At 33.9% G+C, this 19,922-nt stretch overlaps 1 protein-coding gene across 5 annotated transcripts; it reads right to left on the reverse strand.

Annotated features, from left to right (window-relative positions):
• Positions 1–2,030: 2,030 nt before the first annotated feature.
• LOC104601637 (disease resistance protein RPV1-like) lies at positions 2,031–18,378 on the reverse strand. 5 transcript variants are annotated; one of them, XR_016079744.1, is made up of 7 exons: positions 17,785–18,377; positions 11,022–12,249; positions 10,153–10,443; positions 8,751–10,030; positions 8,062–8,516; positions 7,607–7,676; positions 2,031–2,153 (listed from the first exon to the last, which is right to left on the reverse strand). XR_016079744.1 is itself a non-coding variant. In XM_088893861.1 (4 exons), the coding sequence occupies exons 1-4, from the start codon at positions 18,276–18,278 to the stop codon at positions 8,747–8,749; spliced, it is 3,297 nt and encodes a 1,098-aa protein (XP_088749987.1). In that variant the 5' UTR covers positions 18,279–18,378. The 5 variants fall into 5 exon arrangements, 1 of the variants encoding a protein (XP_088749987.1); XR_016079742.1 differs by having other exon boundaries at positions 2,033–2,153; positions 8,058–8,516; XR_016079743.1 differs by lacking the exon at positions 2,031–2,153 and adding an exon at positions 6,713–7,038.
• Positions 18,379–19,922: the final 1,544 nt, after the last annotated feature.

A 19,922-nucleotide genomic window follows, 5' to 3' on the forward strand; every position in this document is an offset into this window, starting at 1 on the left:
CCCATCATGATGGCCTACTTGGACAAAGTAAGGGAACTCCTGCCTAACTTCCACTCTTGGTTCATTTGACAAATACCGAGATTGGAAAATGCTGAGGCCGATGCACTATCTACTCTACATGGCATAGCATTGTTAGGGCAGTAGAAGAGGTCATCCTCGTGTCGATAGCAGAACCGAGCTGGTTCAATCTACTTGTTGACTATCTTCTCCACAACGCTGCACTAGCAGAGCTTAATGCAACTCAGAGGGTAGAGCGTTAATCAACCTGTTATGTTCCAATTTATGGGTAGCTGTATAGAAGATCCTTCACGCTCCCCTACCTACATTGCTTGTGACTTTCAGAGGCAAGCCAAGTGCTACACGAAATCCATGAAGGTCTTTAGGGAAGACACTTGGGGGACAGGGCGCTTACCCAAAAAGTGCTAAGGCAATGATATTATTGGCCTACAATGAATACGAATGCACTCAAGCTTGTCCGAAAGTGCGATAACTGCCAAAGGCATGCCAACATACTTCACCAGCCCACTACCAACCTGAAGTATCTGACCAAAGGCATTCGAGCTCTTCTTGGCTAACCTTCTCCACAGTTCCCTTGTTAAAACTATCATCATCTTCATCCTCAGAGTCTAGGTTTTTGTCAGCTTCAAGCACCATCTCTGTAGTGACTCCTATCATGGTGATAGCTTCGAGGTCGAGGTCGTGGAAGACACTCCTAACTAACTAGCGACAAAGCTTAAAGCCCTTCCAAAAGGCTATGGTACCAAGGTTCTATCAAAGCTGGTTATATTCTGGCAAAGCCTTGTACTTTTCAATAGCAAGGACCTCGATATCCTTGATCCCTTGCATGAGAGTGGCCTCACGTTCAGTGAAAGATTCCTTTCGCTCATCGACCTCCTTCGCCAATCTCTCAATGCATTCATCCTTCGCCGTAATGCACTCGTTCTTTGCTACCACCTTAGCCTGTACCTTTTTGATGTGGTCGACGGGCTTTACCAATTTTCTTCGGCCCTCCGCAGCCATCACCTCGGCATTTTGTACTTCCATAGCCAAATGCTTGGACTGCTTTAGAAGTGAGTGGACCATGGAGTTCGTTTGCAAAAGGAGCGAAATCTACTAAGTATGAAAGAAAATACAAGCAAAAGCACAGTAGCGGGATCAGGAACATACCACCATGAGGTGACCTAGTGCCTTGGCACCCAGCTCGAGAGTTTGTAGCTCGACATACTTAGCAAAGAGGAAGACCAACCTTGAAGAATAAAGACAAATGAACGACTTGGAAGATATTGAAGCTAGTACGCGACCTCTAGATTGTGAAAACTCAAAATGGGACAAAAGAAATGGGACCCCAAGGCCCCTATTTATAGCCACTATAGTCAATCACAAGTGGCTCAAATCAATTTGATCCGACGGCTCTCATGAGGGTGGTCACACAACTCTTGACATTGAAATTGGTTGACTGTGCATTTTGATGTTTGTAGAATTTATAATCTGAGTGACGCCTGCGTGTTCCTGAGACATGATCTAGCTTTGTTGTTGAGCTAGTTGGGTCATTAAGGTTTGACCCCCAGACCGGACCTCGACCAAAATGAAGATCAAGCCAAATCTACCTAGGCTTGTCATGAACTCCTACACCAAGTCAAGACCTCTAGCATGGGGAGTGGAGGCAATTGATGAGGGGTAATTTAGCCTGACTTATCAACACCAGGACACGTGGAAGCGATTTGTTGACCAGGTGATGACTCGACATTTCTTGCCACCTTAACAGGCTAAGTAAAATTGGGTACCTCAGGCACCTTGGCCTAGATCAGGTCCAAGCAACTCGTGATGGCTTGCCCTGTCGAGGTGACAAGTAGACAACTTAGATATTGCCATAAAATCATGCTTTCCTAATTCATCAATCACAATACTTAGGTACTCAAAAAAGATTACAATCAAAAGTAATAAAGAGATTGCAAACCAAGCTTAACAAGTATTAAATGCAAAACAAAACTACAAATTCAACATATATATTGTACCGATCTAATAATCCAAATTCTTCCATACGTTGGCCTCATTTCTCAATGGTACCAACTACCAAACAAAGTTGGGTGGTATTTCATCACCATCAATATCATCATCATCATCATCTTCATCTTCAGGAGGCTGTGTTTCATCTGCATCTCCAAGGTGGGTGAAACCATTGAGAAATTCTTTAAAAAAAATGGAATCATACATGAAACCACAACCCCTTACAAACCTGAATCTAATAGAGTTGTAGAAAGACTCAATCAAACATTAAAAGAAATGATGAATGATATGCTAATTAATTCAAGTGCACCTATAAACTTATGGGAGGAAGCAATCATAACAGCTTATCGCTTATATAATAGAATGCCATCCAAGAATAAAGGCCAAATACCTTTTGAACTGTGGTATGACAGGAAACCTAATTTGAACTACCTAAAAGTTTGGACCTACTTAATAAATGTTAAAATACCTGAACCTACAAGGAAGAAATTGGAACAAAAAACTTGTGACTATATATTCATTAGATATACACAAAATAATGCGATTTATTGGTTTTTTGTAATTAAAACAATTGATAACGTTGTAAAGAACAACACAATAATTGAGTCCTATGATGCAAAATGAATTTTTAAGGCATTGGATTGTAAATGAATTTTTAAAAACAATTAAAACCAAATGATACAATAGATAAATTCAAAGCCAGATTAGTTGCTAAAGGGTCCAAACAAAAGAAAGATATAGTCTTCTTTGACACTTACTCCCAAATTGCAAGGTTAACTACAAATAGAGTTTTGTTTGTTATAGCATCCATTTACAAAGTAGTAGTTCATCAAATGGATGTACAAATCGCTTTCTTAAAAGGGGAATTAGAGAAATAAATATATATTAAGCAACCTAAATGAATGTCAAGATAAGAAAATAAAGTATGCAAGCTAATTAAACTTTTGTATAGCTTAAAATAAACTCTCAAACAATGGCATAAAAAATTTGACAATATATTAGTAACAAATGGAAATAACAGAAATGATTCTTATAGGTGTATCCATAGTAAGTTTGTAAATGATAAAGGAGTCATATTTTGTTTATATGTTAATGATATGCTAATAATGGGAACAAATTTGAAGGTAGTAAAAGAAACTAAACAATTTCTAACGTCCAAATTTGGTACCAAGGACTCTTAGCTTGGGGTGATCCCAGCTCGAGAGAGTTTTAGCTCGGGATAGTCCAGAATTACCTTGTAGCGAGCTGCCATTTATGGTGAGCTATCAGGCTGGGTTGTAGCGAGCTAGTCACGCTGGAGTTGTAGCGAGTTCGTTACGCTGAATTGTCACTTATGTAGAGTCATGTCCACATGTCCCCTTATTATGAGGTCAAGCCAAATCATCCTCCATCAATAGGTGTTATTTTAAGTACAGATAGGGTAAAGCTTAGATGCCCTTGATAGAATTGGTATAAATGTAGAAAATCATTCTTGAATGAAGCAAATGAATCTTTGGTTCATAAATTCTGTATACGTCATTATTGTAGAACTATATTGTTTGCTTCACTTTGGTGTCGAGGTATTCAAGATACTATATCTGTGTTGAATTTTAACAAAGAAAGTTTGTCATTATTTGACGACCAAATTGAAAAGGATCAGTTTCTAGCTTAGGTGGCTATAGTCTTCTATTATATATGGAAAGTTAGAAACAAGATGATTTCTTTTTATGAACAACTAAAAAAAAAAATCTCACAAGTAGTTTTTGTCTTAGTCCTTCAATGTGTGGAGTAACTATTAGGAATTTTTGGTGTCTCATCTAACATTTAACAATTGCTTTGTTGCTTCAAAGCTAAGGTAAAAACATTTTAGGTGAAAACATGCTTCATTTTCTGTTATTGCCAATACATAAATGTGTTGTTTCCAAGCACTAACAAAACTAAACTACAATGCATATATGCATTGAACCAGTATTTGCACTCTTCCCAAATGGAGTTTATGGAAATGCAGTTCATATTAATGCTGAAATTTTTATTATGGCTGTAGGGGATGTTTTATTGGCGCAACAAGGAATTATACAAATGAAATATTTTCGATTCTATATGTCGTAAATTTTGTTAAAGAGCAAGGGTGGAGATTCAATCAAACTCTGTTACATGTTAACACCTTTATAAGGAATGATAGATTCCTTTGTATTGTGTAAATTTAGTGATGAAATCAAACTTTTGGTTTTGCAGTTTGATATTATCAAATTTGTATTATTAATAGGATATTGATCAAAGTAGCTTATGCACTCAGAAGGTTAAATCTTTTAGGCCCAAACAGCAGCAATGAGTTAATATTGACTTCACTAGTCAATATAAAGTGTCTTTTATCTATCCCTCTACCCTTTCAAAACCCAAGGCCCTAGAAACAATTTTCTATAGACTACCATGAAGGTTTCTACTGTGCACAACTTCCAACCAAAGAAAGATTATCCTTCTACCCCAATTTCTCCTCATATTCCTTTATAGCCTTAAAGGTATTGCTTCCTCTCTTAATATTAGCAGTAGAGAAGATACAGTATCATTAGGGAAAAAAGAAATAAAAAATAGGAGGGCAATCTCTATTCAATGTGACCCCGAAAATCACTATTTTACTAGTTGAAACTGAAATTGGGTTGATTTTTATACTCGAATATTCTATTTTTCAATTGTTTTACTCATTAAAATAAAAGGCAATAAATCATTCAGTGCAGCCGCTTTATCTGGGTAAGTGTTTTCCAAGAAATTAAGACTTATCTGGGTAAATGTATTTACCCATGTTCTTTTATTTCCCATGTAAATAAGGTAATGACCATTTTAACCATAAAAATCCGTTATTAAAAGGGACATTCTTTTATCCCAGTCAAGTATTGGCAACTTCCCCCTAGGTGGAAAAGTTATTTATCCACATAGGAGATGGGTATCACTCAAGAAAATAAACTTTCCCTGTCCCCATATAAATCTGAAAAGAGAACATGCATTTCTTGGTTAATGGGAATCAAAATCCCATTGGCCAACTTTCCCCCCTCTTAAAATAAAAAAAAAAAATGCCTTCATAGTGAAATTATTGAAATTGAGTACTTAATTTGCACCCATATATGCAAACAACTTTGGTCTTCTCTAGAATAGCTCCTTTTTGGAACTCAAATCAACCATTCTGTGTTGCTTATTTTTGTTCTTAAGAAATAAATTATTAAATACAACCCTTTTCATTGGTATGAAAATTGATTTTTATCACATGTCATAAGTATTTTCTACAATTTTTCCCTTAGGCTCAAGCTCAGGCTCAGTTTGTTTGCAATGTGAATTTCATCTGCATTAGTGAAAATGAAGGGGAATGCAAATAGGCTGACTGTAAATTCTGATTTACTTTTACTTCATATTTGATGTTGCGTAGGTTTGTTTGAGACAAGATAGGAAATAAAATGATGTGGTTCCAACTTCATATGAAAGAAAAAGGAAGCAAGAGGAAATTAAGGTAGGGAGCAAAACAATATGGTCCACACTTTACAGAGGCAGAACCAAGATAGAGAAAAGTGGTGAAAATTTTGAATCAGTTTTTTAGATGCAAAATTTGCATTGTCAATAATTGCAAATGAGACAAAAAGAGACCCCCCTAAATAATTACACAGACCCCCTGTACTATGGGGTTAGTGACAGATACCTCCTAAACTTTAATTTGTGACAGAGACCCCCTAAACATTTACATTGTGGCAAATACTCCTTCGGCTGTTAAGTTAGATAATATTAGGCATTAAATTACCAAAATACCCTATTAAACCTTTTCTATTTTCTTTTTCTTGCCATTCACTCTTAATACTTAATTGACCAAAAAACTTTTAATCATCCCAAAAAAGAAAAAAAAATCTCTGGCAAGCTTTTACTGCATTTTATGCAGCCAGCAGTGGATGAATTTCATATCATGGAGACTGGATCTTCTCCTCGCATAGGGCGCCTTACACCGACCTCACACGCACATCCTACCATGCATTGGGAACATCTCCCATACTAATTATTCACGGGAGACATTCCCAATGCAGAGTGGATGTGCTTATGAGTCGCCCCTTTGTGAGGAGCAGATCCAGTCTCCATACCACGTACTTATTTTTATTCCTCACTAGCTTATGTAGCCCTTCTACAAATAAAAAACCAATTATAGTCGTCAACCAACCTGATATGCAACCTAACACAGCAATTAGGGCCCAAGACCCATGTACCGTGTTGTAGGCCCAAAACACGGAGCCAATCAAATATAGAGGAAACCCATGTTTGGACAAACGGATCAACACCCTTCAGGATCATTTGGGTTATGATTAGACCTGTTTATGGGCCGGGTAGTCCGATAACCCAGCCTGGCCTGCCCCGCATCTCGGTTGGACTTAGTCATGTAATTAAGCCCGCAGGTCTGACCTCAGGCCTAACATAGTAAGCCTGATTGTGTTACGGGCGCCCATCAACAATAGGTGAATCAATCGCCTTCAAATGTTATGGGCGATCATCACCCAGAGCTGCAGCAATTATCTTTCTTGCACTCACTCGATGACGATGCAATCGTCTTTTGCTAAAGCATGAGGCTATATCCACCGGTTCTCGGGGGCACCAGCGACGCAGCCAGGATGGTATATTACCCGATGGAATGGTGGCAAAGATGATTTTTTAAATTGAAGAAAAGAGTAAAATTAATTATTAAAAAGTAATTCAGGTATATAAAAAATTTTATACACTCAAATTTCCGAACACTACTAAAAGGATGTCTTTGTCTAACGGCCAAAGTTCCGAAGGGTTTTTGTTACAAATTGAAGTTCAGGGGTATTGTCACCGACCCCTAGGGGTCCGTGTAATTTATCAAAAAAGGGATACAAAATAGCACTGTTTTCAAAACCGGATGGGACCGGACGGTCGGACCAATTCTGCTTTCCTCCAAAATTGCTTCTTCTCCCAAAACCGTTGAATCGGCTGATTAACCATTCAAACCATTCGAACCGTTTTGACCATGCAAAATGGAACTAATGCAAAATTTATAGCCAATTACTGCAAACAAAACAAAGCATCAAAGCAATTATCACATCTACCCTCAGGCTACATTGTTTATATAATGGATAACAATATATATATATATAGCAAAGTTGAACCAAGAAAAATTGTTCAATGTTCATTACTACAGGGTTGTAGGATGAGACGTTGAGGGAATTATTTTTAACTCATTTTGTGAATATGGTATTAAAGCCTTTTCTGGTTATCTCTATTTATAATATGTACAACTTCAAATAATTTTTGGTGTATTTGATTGAAAGGTGTATGATATCAAATTTTTACGACAGATAAAATTCAACTAGGATCTGTTTTACAGTGGATAGGATCTTCAAATTTGTTTGAACTGGGGGACTGGCATTTTCAAAACAGGACATGTTTTACAGTGGATAGGATCCAGGTTCATGGTCATGATCTAAAATAAAATTTTGGCCGGACCAGTGTCTAGTAATATCCTTAGTTGAGTTAGGTTGGTTCATTCAATTAAGAAAAAAAGGAGTTAATTCCAACAGAGAAGAGAAGATAAAGTAACTCCAGTGATGTAAGACAAAGAGCTCAACAGACTTACATTGATTAAAAAAAGTGAGAGCTCTGGAAATTGAAAATCTGCACTCTCCTGTCCGTATCATTCAGTGGACCTGTTTGCAAAAAATCCTTCAAAAGATTAACAATTTGTATAATATGCTTTTGGGTTGTGAGATGAAATGACTCCATACATGCTAGAAATTCAATTTTGCAATGATATATTTAAAAGGCAAGTACTATTGGGTATTTGAAATTTTAAACCATATCTAAGCAAATCATTCATCCATTTAACAGGCCACAGATTTGTTTTCTTTTAGAAGAACATATTTGGTTTCTTCAGTCTCCACTGGGGGAGCAAGTTAAACAAAAAAACTAATTTCAGTTGCAAAAAATTAAAAAATCTGACCAAATAAAATGATAGTCCTATATTTAAGTAAAGGCAATGGAAATCCTCATGGCAAATTGGAAGCCTATTGTGAAAACACAATACAAACCTACGGGATTCTCTTCACCATGGGATCTCTTAGATGGCGGATTACTACTGGGCCCTGCCTCATCTTCACCGTGGCCTCTCTTAATGCCTCTGTTGACTGCTACAGATCTACTTCCATCTATATCATCCAGATGGAGGAACGAAGTATCCCTTGTTGAAGGTGAAAGCATGGAACTTGGTGGATTAATGTAGTTGAGATCTGGAAGGGAATGGTGAAAGTGCAAGTCGTCGTTGTCGTCTGTTACCGGTGATGGCGGAACTTCATTGAGATCGGGAAGGGAATGCAACAAGTCATTGTCCTCGGTTTCAGTTGATGGCCCCAACCCCACATAGAGTACTCTATCCTTCAAGATAATTCCACTTCCACTTCCACATGGGTCATCAGTTTCACAATAAATCTCTGCCGCAGTTGTTACTGGGTCACCACTTTGAGCCTGAGGCTGAGCCTCAGATACATCACCTGTCAAGTTTATAATACAATCACATATTAAAGGTTTTTAAAATACAATCACCTGGAGGAACTGAGCATTAATTCCAACTACTGTCAGTCCCCTGTTTCTTTACAAGCCTTGCATTTGCCTGTTTTTTTAATTAATTAATGGCAAAAAACAAAAGTAATTAATTAGGAAAAAACAGAAGAAAAGATTAAGGGTATATGGATGGGATCAATGATCAATCAATCTCATTCTCTCACCTTGAACATGTATTGCGGGTGTTGTTGGAACTGCTGGAAGAAATCCTCGTGGCAAATTGGAAGGATTTCAATTGTCCAATTGAAGATGGAAGCCGTTTTATTGCAGTTTCCATTAAATCAAGACACTTTAAAGACTTCATCTCTCCCAATTCCTCTGGTAATTCTTCAAGTTGCTTACAATGATTCATCTCTAAATTTTCAAGTGATTTCAATTGTCCAATTGAAGATGGTAGCCGTTTTATTGCAGTTCCACTTAAAGCAAGACACTTTAAAGACTTCATCTCTCCCAATTCCTCTGGTAATTCTTCAAGTTGCCTACAATGATTCATGTCTAACATTTCAAGAGATTTCAATTGTCCAATTGAAGATGGTAGCCGTTTTATTGCAGTTTGACTTAAATCAAGACACTTTAAAGACTTCATCTCTCCCAATTCCTCTGGTAATTCTTCAAGTTGCTTACAATAATTCATCTCTAATTTTTCAAGAGATTTCAATTGTCTAATTGAAGATGGTAGCCGTTTTATTGCAGTTCCACTTAAAGCAAGAAACTTTAAAGATTCCATCCCCCCCAATTCCTCTGGTAATTCTTCAAGTTGCTTATAATGATTCATCTCTAATTTTTCAAGAGATTTCAATTGTCCAATTGAAGATGGTAGCCGTTTTATTGCAGTTCCACTTAAAGCAAGAAGCTTTAAAGATTCCATCTCCCCCAATTCTTCTGGAAATTCTTCAAGTTGCTCACAATCATGCATCCGTAATGTTTCAAGAGATTTCAGTTGTCCAATTGAAGATGGTAGCCGTTTTATTGCAGTTTGACCTAAAGCAAGAAGCTTTAAAGATTCTATCTCCCCCAATTCCTCTGGAAATTCTTCAAGTTGCTTACAACCATGCATCCAAAATGTTTCAAGAGATTTCAATTGTCTAATTGAAGATGGTAGCCGTTTTATTGCAGTTTGACCTAAATCAAGACACTTTAAAGATTTCATCTCCCCCAATTCCTTTGGCAATTCTTCGAGCTTGTTGCAATGAGAGAGCATAAGTTGTTTCAGAGACGTCAAATAGCCAATGCTATTTGGAAGATGCACAAGACGAGCACAGTGTCCCATATCCAAATGAACTAGTTTCTTAAGGCATCCAATGGATTCATGAACCTCAACCAAACTTGAACAACCTTCAAGGATCAACCTCTCTAGTTTAGGGAGCTTTGAGAAGTCAGGGGTCCTTATTAGGGAGTTGGAGTCACTAAGATCAAGGATTTTCAAATTGTGCATGAGACACGGCTGTAAGATAAAACTAGGAGTGAATAATAAAGAAATTAATTGGGTGTAGTGCATGTAAAAGAAATAATGATAATTAGTGATATATATATATGGTAAAAATGAAAACAAAATTTGTCTCTTACTTGCATTCCGTCCTCCCAAACATTTTTGAGATGGCTACTTGTCATCTCGAGAACAACAAGACGCGATAAATCGAAATCTATTGGTATAGACTCCAAAGGGAATCTATGCCAATGGAGCCATCTTATCTTTTTCGGCATATTTTCATAGCTTCCTTCGAGTTCGAGAATTACGCCATCAAGTCTGAACAGTCTAAGATTGGTCATCTTCCCAAATGCTTTAGTACCAACTCGCAATGGTTCTTTTTCTTCGAAGAATAATTGAAGGCTGAACCCCTGAATTTTATTGGTTCCCTGCAAATAAAAGGTCAAAAAGAAATCATAGAATAGGTGATCAGACCCACATCATATGATTGGATACATGATACTAGTAGCATAGCATTGTCATGTCCGGTTTTGACATCATCTAGAGAGGTAATTAATTATGGTTGAATATAGGGACATTTTAGTAAAATTCTTTAATAAACCAAAAAAGAAAAAAATGTTTGTCCTCCCACTAATTTGAAACATTATTTCAATCATCATTATTTTTTTTGTATGTGTGTGAGAAAAACATTATTTATAGTGATGATACATCCGAACAAGTGTCTTTTGGGAGTGAAGGTAGTGAGAGGAGCATGAGGGGCTCGTTCTAGATATTTTAATCACTAAGGCTTAGTTTTGGAAGACTAAAAAAGCAATTTGCACCGTACATATATTTCCATTTATACCCCTTCAAAAAACTATGTGGCTACGTCTATGCGTGGGCGTATCTATGTCTCCTAATGCTTTTGCAAAATCTTTAAAATGAACCAATTTGCAATTTTTTTAGCACTATTAGTAAACTAATCCATCTATTTATTTAGCTCATGGATTTAGCTAGTTCTAATTACCTTGTTTTCTCTCAACACATCAACGGCATCCTCTTCCAACCACAATCTGCTTCGCTCTCCAGGTTCATTAGGCGATTCTTCTGTCCAGTCATCTTCTTCCAACCACAATCTGCTTCCCTCTCCAGGTTCATTAGGCGATTCTTCTGTCCAGTCATTCTCTTCCAACCATAATCTGCTTCGCTCTCCAGGTTCATTAGGCGATTCTTTGCGAACAATTTCTCTCCCCATGTCTTGAAGTACTTTGTGCATTGTTAACCGATTCCTTTCATCGGTCTTTACAAGAGACTTAGAAATGAGATCATGAATTCCATTTTTTGGATAGAAGCCACAACCATCTAGAATTGTACTGACATAGTCCACATTCATACCAGTAAAGAAGCATGCAATGTCAAGGAATATATTCTTTAGATCATCATCTTCCAATGCATCATAACTGATCTTGAGTTTACTCTGAATTTCATCATGATGAATCTTTTCTAACTTCCCTGCAGCTTCTTCCCATTGAGATACGTTTTTTCCATTTAAGAAACCACCCCAAACCTCAATAGCTAAAGGCAGCCCTTGAAGATGCCATAGTATACGCCTTGTGAGATCTACATAATTTTCTGGGGGATGTTTTTCTTTAAAAGCATGTAAACAAAAGAGCTCAGTAGAATGTTCCCCATTCAATTCTTGAACACTATATGTCGTCTTATCCACATCCTTTTTCACATTCACTAGTTTTAGCAAACCTTTATCTCTTGTTGTTATGATAATTCTACTACCACCACCAAACCAATCATGCTCCCCAGCCAATGCCTTTATTTGGTCTTTATGTTGAACATCATCAAGAATCACAAGAACCTTTTTATTACTGAGTCTTCCTCGAATCATCATTTTTCCCCTGTCAACATGGTGTATAACTTCTCCCTCTTTCTGATCCATTAAAATATCACCAATAAGTTGTTGTTGTAGAAAAAGTACGTTGCTACTACATTTGAGGAAGCATTTACCTTCAAAACTCTTATGAATTCGATTATAGACAGCCTTTGCAATGGTTGTTTTACCACTTCCTCCCATTCCACATATCCCTATAATACAAACCGTATTCTCTTTGAGGTTTAACATTGAAACCACATTTTCCACAGGAGAATCCAATCCAACTGCATATTTAGTAATAAGCAATTCTGCTGGAGTAAGAATACTCGATACTTTTGTAATAATGTCTTTGATAACCTGTCCCTCATGCCTAAAAATCAATATCCACAAAAAAGAGAAAAAGTCAAAGCAATTAAATGATTTTGTAAAACACAAATAAAATGAATATTAAGCATACATGATAGAAGAATGATGTATAGTTTTTGGCTCATCAATAAAAATATAAAATATAAGCATGAAACATTAAGGAAAATGTGTATATCGAGACAAAGACGAACAACGTAACAAAACCCTCCGGCTGTGTTTGGAAACAATGCAAATAGGGTGCAAATCTCGGTTCAGGGTAAATTTGCACTCTGATTCACTTTTGCTTGTGTTTATTAATATTACATTTATGCATTGACAAATAACACACCAATGTATATTTACATATTGATAATAAGATGTAAAAAATACATCAATAAAAAAAAAAAAAACTAAATTTGCATTCAAGTGGGCTTTTGATAAAAAAAGCTTATGCTTTATTGGAATTCATGTTTGCACCCATTACAGTTAAAAGTATTTTTGGTAAGAAGGTAAATTTGTCAGTGCAAAACTAATCTAATTTTGTAATTTATATGAACCGTTTTACACTCTACATATTTGCATTCAAACTTATTTGCATTGTTTCGAGATGAAGAGCATAGGACAAAGATGCATAGTTTTTGAGTTACACATACAATACCATGACCCCTATGTTTGCTATCCATTTCCTATACAATACAAGTATTCACTATCATTAATCAAGCATTATATTTAATCATTGTCATAATTAAATAAATATTTATTTATTTATCAAACAAGTTTTATTAATTAATTCATAAAGATGGAACTTTATTGTAATAAAGATTATTAATGTGAAACTAAAAAATTAATAAAATTAATGAATAGGGAGGACATTTTTGCAGGGGTGTTGCACTCGGGGTGTGTTTTCCCCAACTTTAAATGGGATGGGTGGGGATGTAGAAACTTTTTTAACATAGTAGGAGTGGGGTTGGAATATAAAGGCTGTTTGGTTCCGTGGGCATTTATATAGGCATCACTTTAGCAGTCCCCCAACATTGCTCTATTGTATGCATCGAACAGGGAAAAAAGTGAACTTTGATTTTTGTGCACACCTACCATTTCTGGAAGTTATTTTTTAAAGCTTCCACAAACAATTAGGCATTTTTTTCTTTATTACAATGATGTAGAGCTTAGTGGTGCCTAATGGTTATAAATGAATGTAATTATTACCTTTCTCGCTTTTTCAAGCAAATAAAATACAAACGTGAAATGAAAAAGCATAAATGGAACCAAACACATACATAATTTTCCAAACCCTCCAAATTTGATGGTAAATTATTAAAATATCACTAGATTTATTATTAATTTTTCAAATGTCCCTAGGCTATCTCAAATTTCAAATTCCCTAAAATCCTATAATTATGTTTCTAAAGTACTTCCTAAGTTTGATATACTTTTAGGGTGTTTCTTTTGGGTAAGGAAATTAGAGGATTCCCTATCTCCAATTGGGAATGGGTGCCTTGCCCCACCACTAGGGCAGGGCAGGGCAGGGAAAGGGTAGGGGATTTTATCTATAGGACAGGGGTTGGGAGGGGGTTCCCCACCTTGAACTTGCCTCATCGCCCTTTTGTAATAATAAATTTTCATAATAAAAAAATTATCAAGTCAATACATATTAAAATATGATAGTAAAAAATCAACTAGAATGATAAAAAAAAATTATAAAACCTCATAAGAACTATTAATTTGATAAGCATTCAACTTACCAAACTGAATTAACCATAGCATAATCAATTAATACTAAATTAACCGAATTTACTTAACTTAATTTACGTAATTTATGTGGTTTGGTTAATTAGCTTATTTAGCTTAATTTACTTAATATATTTAATCAACTATATGATGTACGTTTTTTAATTTATTTTTTGTTTTCTACTTCATGATGCAACATAACAACCCATCCCCTATCCTTTTAACCCCCACCATAGTAGGATTAGATTCAAGTCTCTATTACAAATCACAGATTCTACCAAATTGATTAATATACATAAATAATTACTTGATTTATTTAACATATTCCGTGCATCACATGGGGCCCTACTTTAAAAAGCACCAATACCCTCAAGAATATTTTTGGAATTTTTTAAGGACAAAATTTACCCTTCTATATTTAAATTTATTAATAAAAAATGAGGGCAAATAGGTAATCAGTTATTGGTATTAAATGAGTTAAAAACAAAAAGTAATTTAAAATATTCAATGCAATCAATTGTCTCTTATTAAATCCAACATTTAAGCTATTAATTTGCATTTACCTTCATTGAATCATATATTTAAGGCATCGTTGTTTCTTCTCACCATTAAATTCTACAATTGAATCCATACATAATAAATTAATAATGACAATAACATAAAAGTTATACTTTTAAAATCTACCTAGAAAAAATAGTGTTTTCATCTAGGTGGTGGTAAGAAATTAAACAATTTTGGGTCAAATAGGTCAATCCATGTTGCTACAACTAAATAATAAAATTCAAAAATATATAAAATGCAAGAAAATATAGAAATTAAAACAATAGAGAACATTTTAACATCATATATACATGTATGTGTAGTGTATAATTATGTTTTATATATAATATATGTATTATGTTATATTTATTTATGTTTCTTAAATCAATATTTTAATCTTTAATTTATAAACAATATTAAAAATGATAATTTAAGGCCAAGAAAGGGGTTTTCTCACAAAAATAGCAAGGCACCTAAGGCCCTTGGGTCGTATAGATCTTGAAAAGTTACCCAAAATAGAAAACAAAGAAAATCGCTGCAATTATACATCGAAGTGCAAAGTTATGGCCTACAAAAGTTTGCACATAATTAAGTGTGCAATCCACGACATGGTGACTAGGTCGAATGGGTCAATAGTTAAATCACCCTATTAAGTCAATTTTTGCCAAGTCAACGATTTTTTTACCGACAGGGCAAGTTTTAATAGAATGAGACCCAAAATCAAGGTTGAGAAATAGTTCCAACGGTTCAACCAATTGGGTTAATGATGGGTTGAAAACATTGATGGTAAATAAGAAATGCTTTTATTAATGATGGAAATTGAATGTAAAATCTAAAATTAATTGAAAATAAAACTATTTTCTTATTTCTCTCATTATATGAACAAAAATAAGAATTATTTTTACAAATGATAAAAATGGAATGGCAAATTTAAAATCAAAAGAGAAAATTTTGGGCGCATATCTAATGTTAAATATTTATAAAAAATAAAATATTAGGTACATCAATAATATTATATATTCGTTATACTAAATAAAAGTAAATATCATATATAAGAAATAATTTTGTCAAGGATGAAAATGTAATACAAAATTTAATGTCAACCTAAAATCAAGCTATTTTTCTTTTTGCGTGGTGGGTTAGTGGGTTGGGTCAAATAGATTAATTGATGATATAATAGTTGAATAATAGCAAACTTTAAAATGTAATACAAAGAACAATTAATGAAAAAAATATATAAAAATTATATATTAATTATGTTAAACAAAAGTCGAGTGTGATAAGTAAAAAATATTTATATAATGTAGATGAAATATATAATTTAAAACTGAACTGAAAGCAAAGCTATTTTCTTATCTAAATGGTGGGTCAATGACCTAACTTTTCAAAGAAATTCATGATGTCATAGTTGAATTATAAATATTTAAAAAGAAGATAGAGCACGAAAAATTAAAAAAAAATAGAATTTTGTCAAAAACCTTTGGGAATATTTCTAATGTTTTATATTCATCATATTAAATAAAAATAATTATTAAAATAAAAGTTATTTTTATTTTAGACAGAAATGGACTACAAAATTTAGTAATAATAATAATTGTTTTTTCAGATAGAATTGCACATTTACTACAAGTACTTAAGTTTATTTTTAATCATATTGTTACTTTTGTTAATTTTTATTTTCTATCTTAACTATGACTATGATATATCTAAAATTCAAGTAATTAATATGAAAAAAAAAAATTATGTGCAATGCACATGCTTAATTACTATTGTGTGTTTATATATATATATATATATATATATCATGGCCATCCTTTCTCACTACCATTTATCTATTTAGTTCCCTTAAAATTCTAATTAAAAACATTTCAATTTCACTTAAGAAACAAACTTAATAAATACTAATAAAAATAAGAAATTTAAACACTGATTAAATACTAGTAAGGACCCGTGTGATGCACATAATTTGTCAATGGAAAGTGAAATAATGGAAACCGATAACTATTATAAGGAAGGAATGCTATGTTGTTTAAATAATTAATCTTTATTTTAATGATTTTTACAAAAAAAATAACTTAGTAATTTGGATTAATTATATTAATAATTTTTAACAAAAATAATAAATTACCATTAATTATTTAATAAATAATTATTTTTTTCATATTATCCATTAGTATTCTATTTTATTTATTTTACTTTATTAATGATTAAATATTTTAATTAAGTATTTAAGACTTCGAGTTGGGATTTTATTTAATTTTATTTTATTACAAAAAATTTGTATCTATATATTAATGTAAAGTTTACAATTGATAAATTTTATATTTTACACTTAATACATTTATTACACATATATACTTTAAAAATATTTGGTTTTCTTAAAAATTTTTAATTTATTTTTGTCATTTTAAACATAATAAGGTGTTTGTAGATTAAATCCTAATATGATTATCCAAAGCTGACATAATAATCAGATGCGAATGCGGATTTAAAGATTACATAATGGAATGTGGAGTTGGGTGTAGTTGGATTACATCTAAACCCAAGTTGTTTACAGTCCTATTTTCCCTAAGTTATAAATGATCATCCCTAAGTAGGAATCTTATGACATTTATAATTAGGTCATTATTAGTTTTCATATGGAATGCAAGTGGTTAATTTTATTACTTTTAATAATTTTTTACTTATTATTATTATTATTATATACATTACTTTTAAATAGAATTCAAATGTATTTTAATTTATAATTTATGACTTACTAATTTTTATTAATTTCTTAGTTTTTAATAATTGCTAGATAAAACTTACTAAAATTTAATTTTTTACTAGTTTTAGTTATTAGGTTTCAAATTATAGTTTTCTAACAAATAACCAATTAAGAAGATTTGGAGTATGAATAGAGATGGCAATATTGCCTATCCTATTGGGTACTCAGCATCCGGTCCGGGATGGAGATTTCCTTAACAGGAATGGCAATTGATAGTGATATCTATCCCTAGCAGGGATTGGGGGTCATATTTATCCCTAGTGGGGATTGAAATCGGAAATAAGGATTTATTTTAAAGTTAGGGTCAAGAATAAGGAGTATGTTCCCTACCCCAAATCCGCCCCGTTGCCATAGTTGTATAATTTGTTTGTTGGGCTAAATTGTTAATAGATTAACAAAATCTGGCATGATATCTTTTATGTTTTTGGTTCATTATGCTACACATGCAATGGGCTTTACGATCTAATTATAATCAAGTACAAAAGCAAGAACTCAGAAATTGAGTGAGATTTGTGGGTTTACCCATTGGCAACATTTCGTACAACACAACCAGAAATATCTGCCGCTTTTTTGAGAGCATTTGTCCACCTCTCCACTTTCGCTGTCTCCAATTTGAATCGCTCTTTGACGTCGTCAAATGCTTTTCCAAAACTCCCAATCTGTTTGCGCACATCTCTTGGCTCAACATCATAGAAAACAGGGTAAACCACCTGACCCATTGTCATCTCGCATTCCATAATTTCGGCAAGTTCTTCCAAGCACCATCTCGAACCAGCATAATTTTTCGAAAGAACGATGAGTGCAATCTTTGACTTCTTTATTGCTTCAACTAGTTGTGGTTCAATTTCCTCTGCTCGTTGGAGCTTTTCATCGTCTCTGAATGTTGGAATTCCTACCCGATCTAACGCCTGGTACAGGTGATCAGTAAAGCCTTTACGGGTGTCTTCACCCCTGAAACTCAAAAACACACCATCGCTACACCGAGAGTTGGAAGAGGAAGATGAAGAAGAGGCCATTGTACATTGTACCTCAGTGAAGGATGGATGAGAAGCTTTTCAGTGTTATCGCTGTGTGGCTGATGAGTTAATATCAACCCGATTGTTTCAGGATCAAGAACGCGTGAAAAAAGTCAAGAACGCGTTTTACATCATACATGAAGCCCGATTATCAGCAACTATTAACGCGTAGTTGTTTCTAGGAAATTTCTATTTGAGTCAAGAACTTCTTTAAAACTTTCTTTAATAAAAAAAAAGGAAAAAATAAAAAATAAAAAACTAAGAAAAGTCAAGGACCTTTTTGCCATTCCCACCGACACTTACTTTTTTCCCATTATAATTAAGCCCAATGGACCCTATACTTCTATACTCATGTCTATCATTTGGGGCCGTTTTTCTGTTTTTGGATTTTGAGAGAGGAAGGGGAAAGGGATAAGTGGTATTTATCTCTTAGGTAGATAAATAATTTTTCTATCTGAAATAACATTTGGGGTTTAAAAAAAATACAATATTAACAATATTCAATGTTAATTTTTCTATATTTGGTTTGATAGAAAATAAGAAAGAAATAAAAAATTGAGGAAAGTTTTAAATAAATAATAAATAGCCTTTGAAATTTGGAAAATAGACTCTAGCCCTTTCCTTTCTATATATATTGGAAAATGGGTACTAACAAGGCCAAGCAGGGGTTTAAAATGGTGTCGTTTGTAAGGGGAGTGATATTAATTGAAAATCTCAATTAATCGGTAAATGGCATTCAGCAACTAGGAAATTACTTAATTTGAAGAAGTAAATTGTTTAAAGCTTTCAATGTGAAACAAGGGGATATAGACAAAGCGAGATGCACCTAAGGCCCACCACCCATTTCATGGCTGCTTCAGAATGTCTATTGACCACGCCATTGACAATCAATTTATGCAGGAAAGTTGCTTGGCGCTTACACAGAAAAGGGGTGGGAATAAAGACAAGTTCATCTCCTTTAGACTACTTTTACTTTTATAGAAGCAATTTTCCTTATAAGAAGATTCCTTCAACTTTTTGTTTCTTTCTTATTTTTTATCAAATCAAATGAAATCGAGAGTGATGCCCACTAACCAATTCAATTATTGGATAATTGACAATTGAAAAAAAAAAATTTACTTCTTTTACATCGGAAATCCTCCTATTCTATCTTTGTTTTCTTTTTTTTTTTAGGTGTGCAGAAAAATAAAACAAAATAGATATGACTTGGGCCTCCCACCGTTAGTATTCCAAATTCTTACTGTAAGATGAAATTTAAGACTTGCTTGGATCATCATCCTTTAAACCTTGTCCTAATTATATATAGGATCAGTTACATGAATCTAGAGGTGCAACTTGGGCGAGCCCAGCCCGAGCCTGAATCGGTCCAACCGGAATTTTATACAGGCTGGACTTGGATTTTTGGTCTTCGGACTGGGCTCGGGCCCAAGAAGTTGGGTTTTTTTATTTTTTGGGACGAACCCAGGCCTGCCTGGCCTTTAGGTAGTCCGAACCTGGTCTAAATATATAAATTTATACATATATGTCTATATATGTAACTGTTGCATATATATTTACATATATATACATACATATCCGTATATAGAACATTTATATAAATATTTTACATACATATTTACATATATGCATAAATATATGAATATA

This window comes from Nelumbo nucifera, chromosome 8, assembly GCF_055504915.1.
Source record: "Nelumbo nucifera cultivar China Antique chromosome 8, China Antique-T2T, whole genome shotgun sequence".
In the NCBI taxonomy this organism is placed as follows: Eukaryota; Viridiplantae; Streptophyta; class Magnoliopsida; order Proteales; family Nelumbonaceae; genus Nelumbo; species Nelumbo nucifera.

Coding starts and splice junctions, on each gene's coding strand:
- LOC104601637 (XM_088893861.1), bottom strand. CDS start 18,278: ATGGCCTCTTCTTCATCTTCCTCTTCCAACTCTCGGTGTAGCGATGGT. Junction 10,444..11,021: donor ATGTGTTGAGAGAAAACAAG/GTAATTAGAACT, acceptor TTTTATTTGCAG/GGAACCAATAAAATTCAGGG. Junction 10,031..10,152: donor TTTGGGAGGACGGAATGCAA/GTAAGAGACAAA, acceptor TTTATCTTACAG/CCGTGTCTCATGCACAATTT.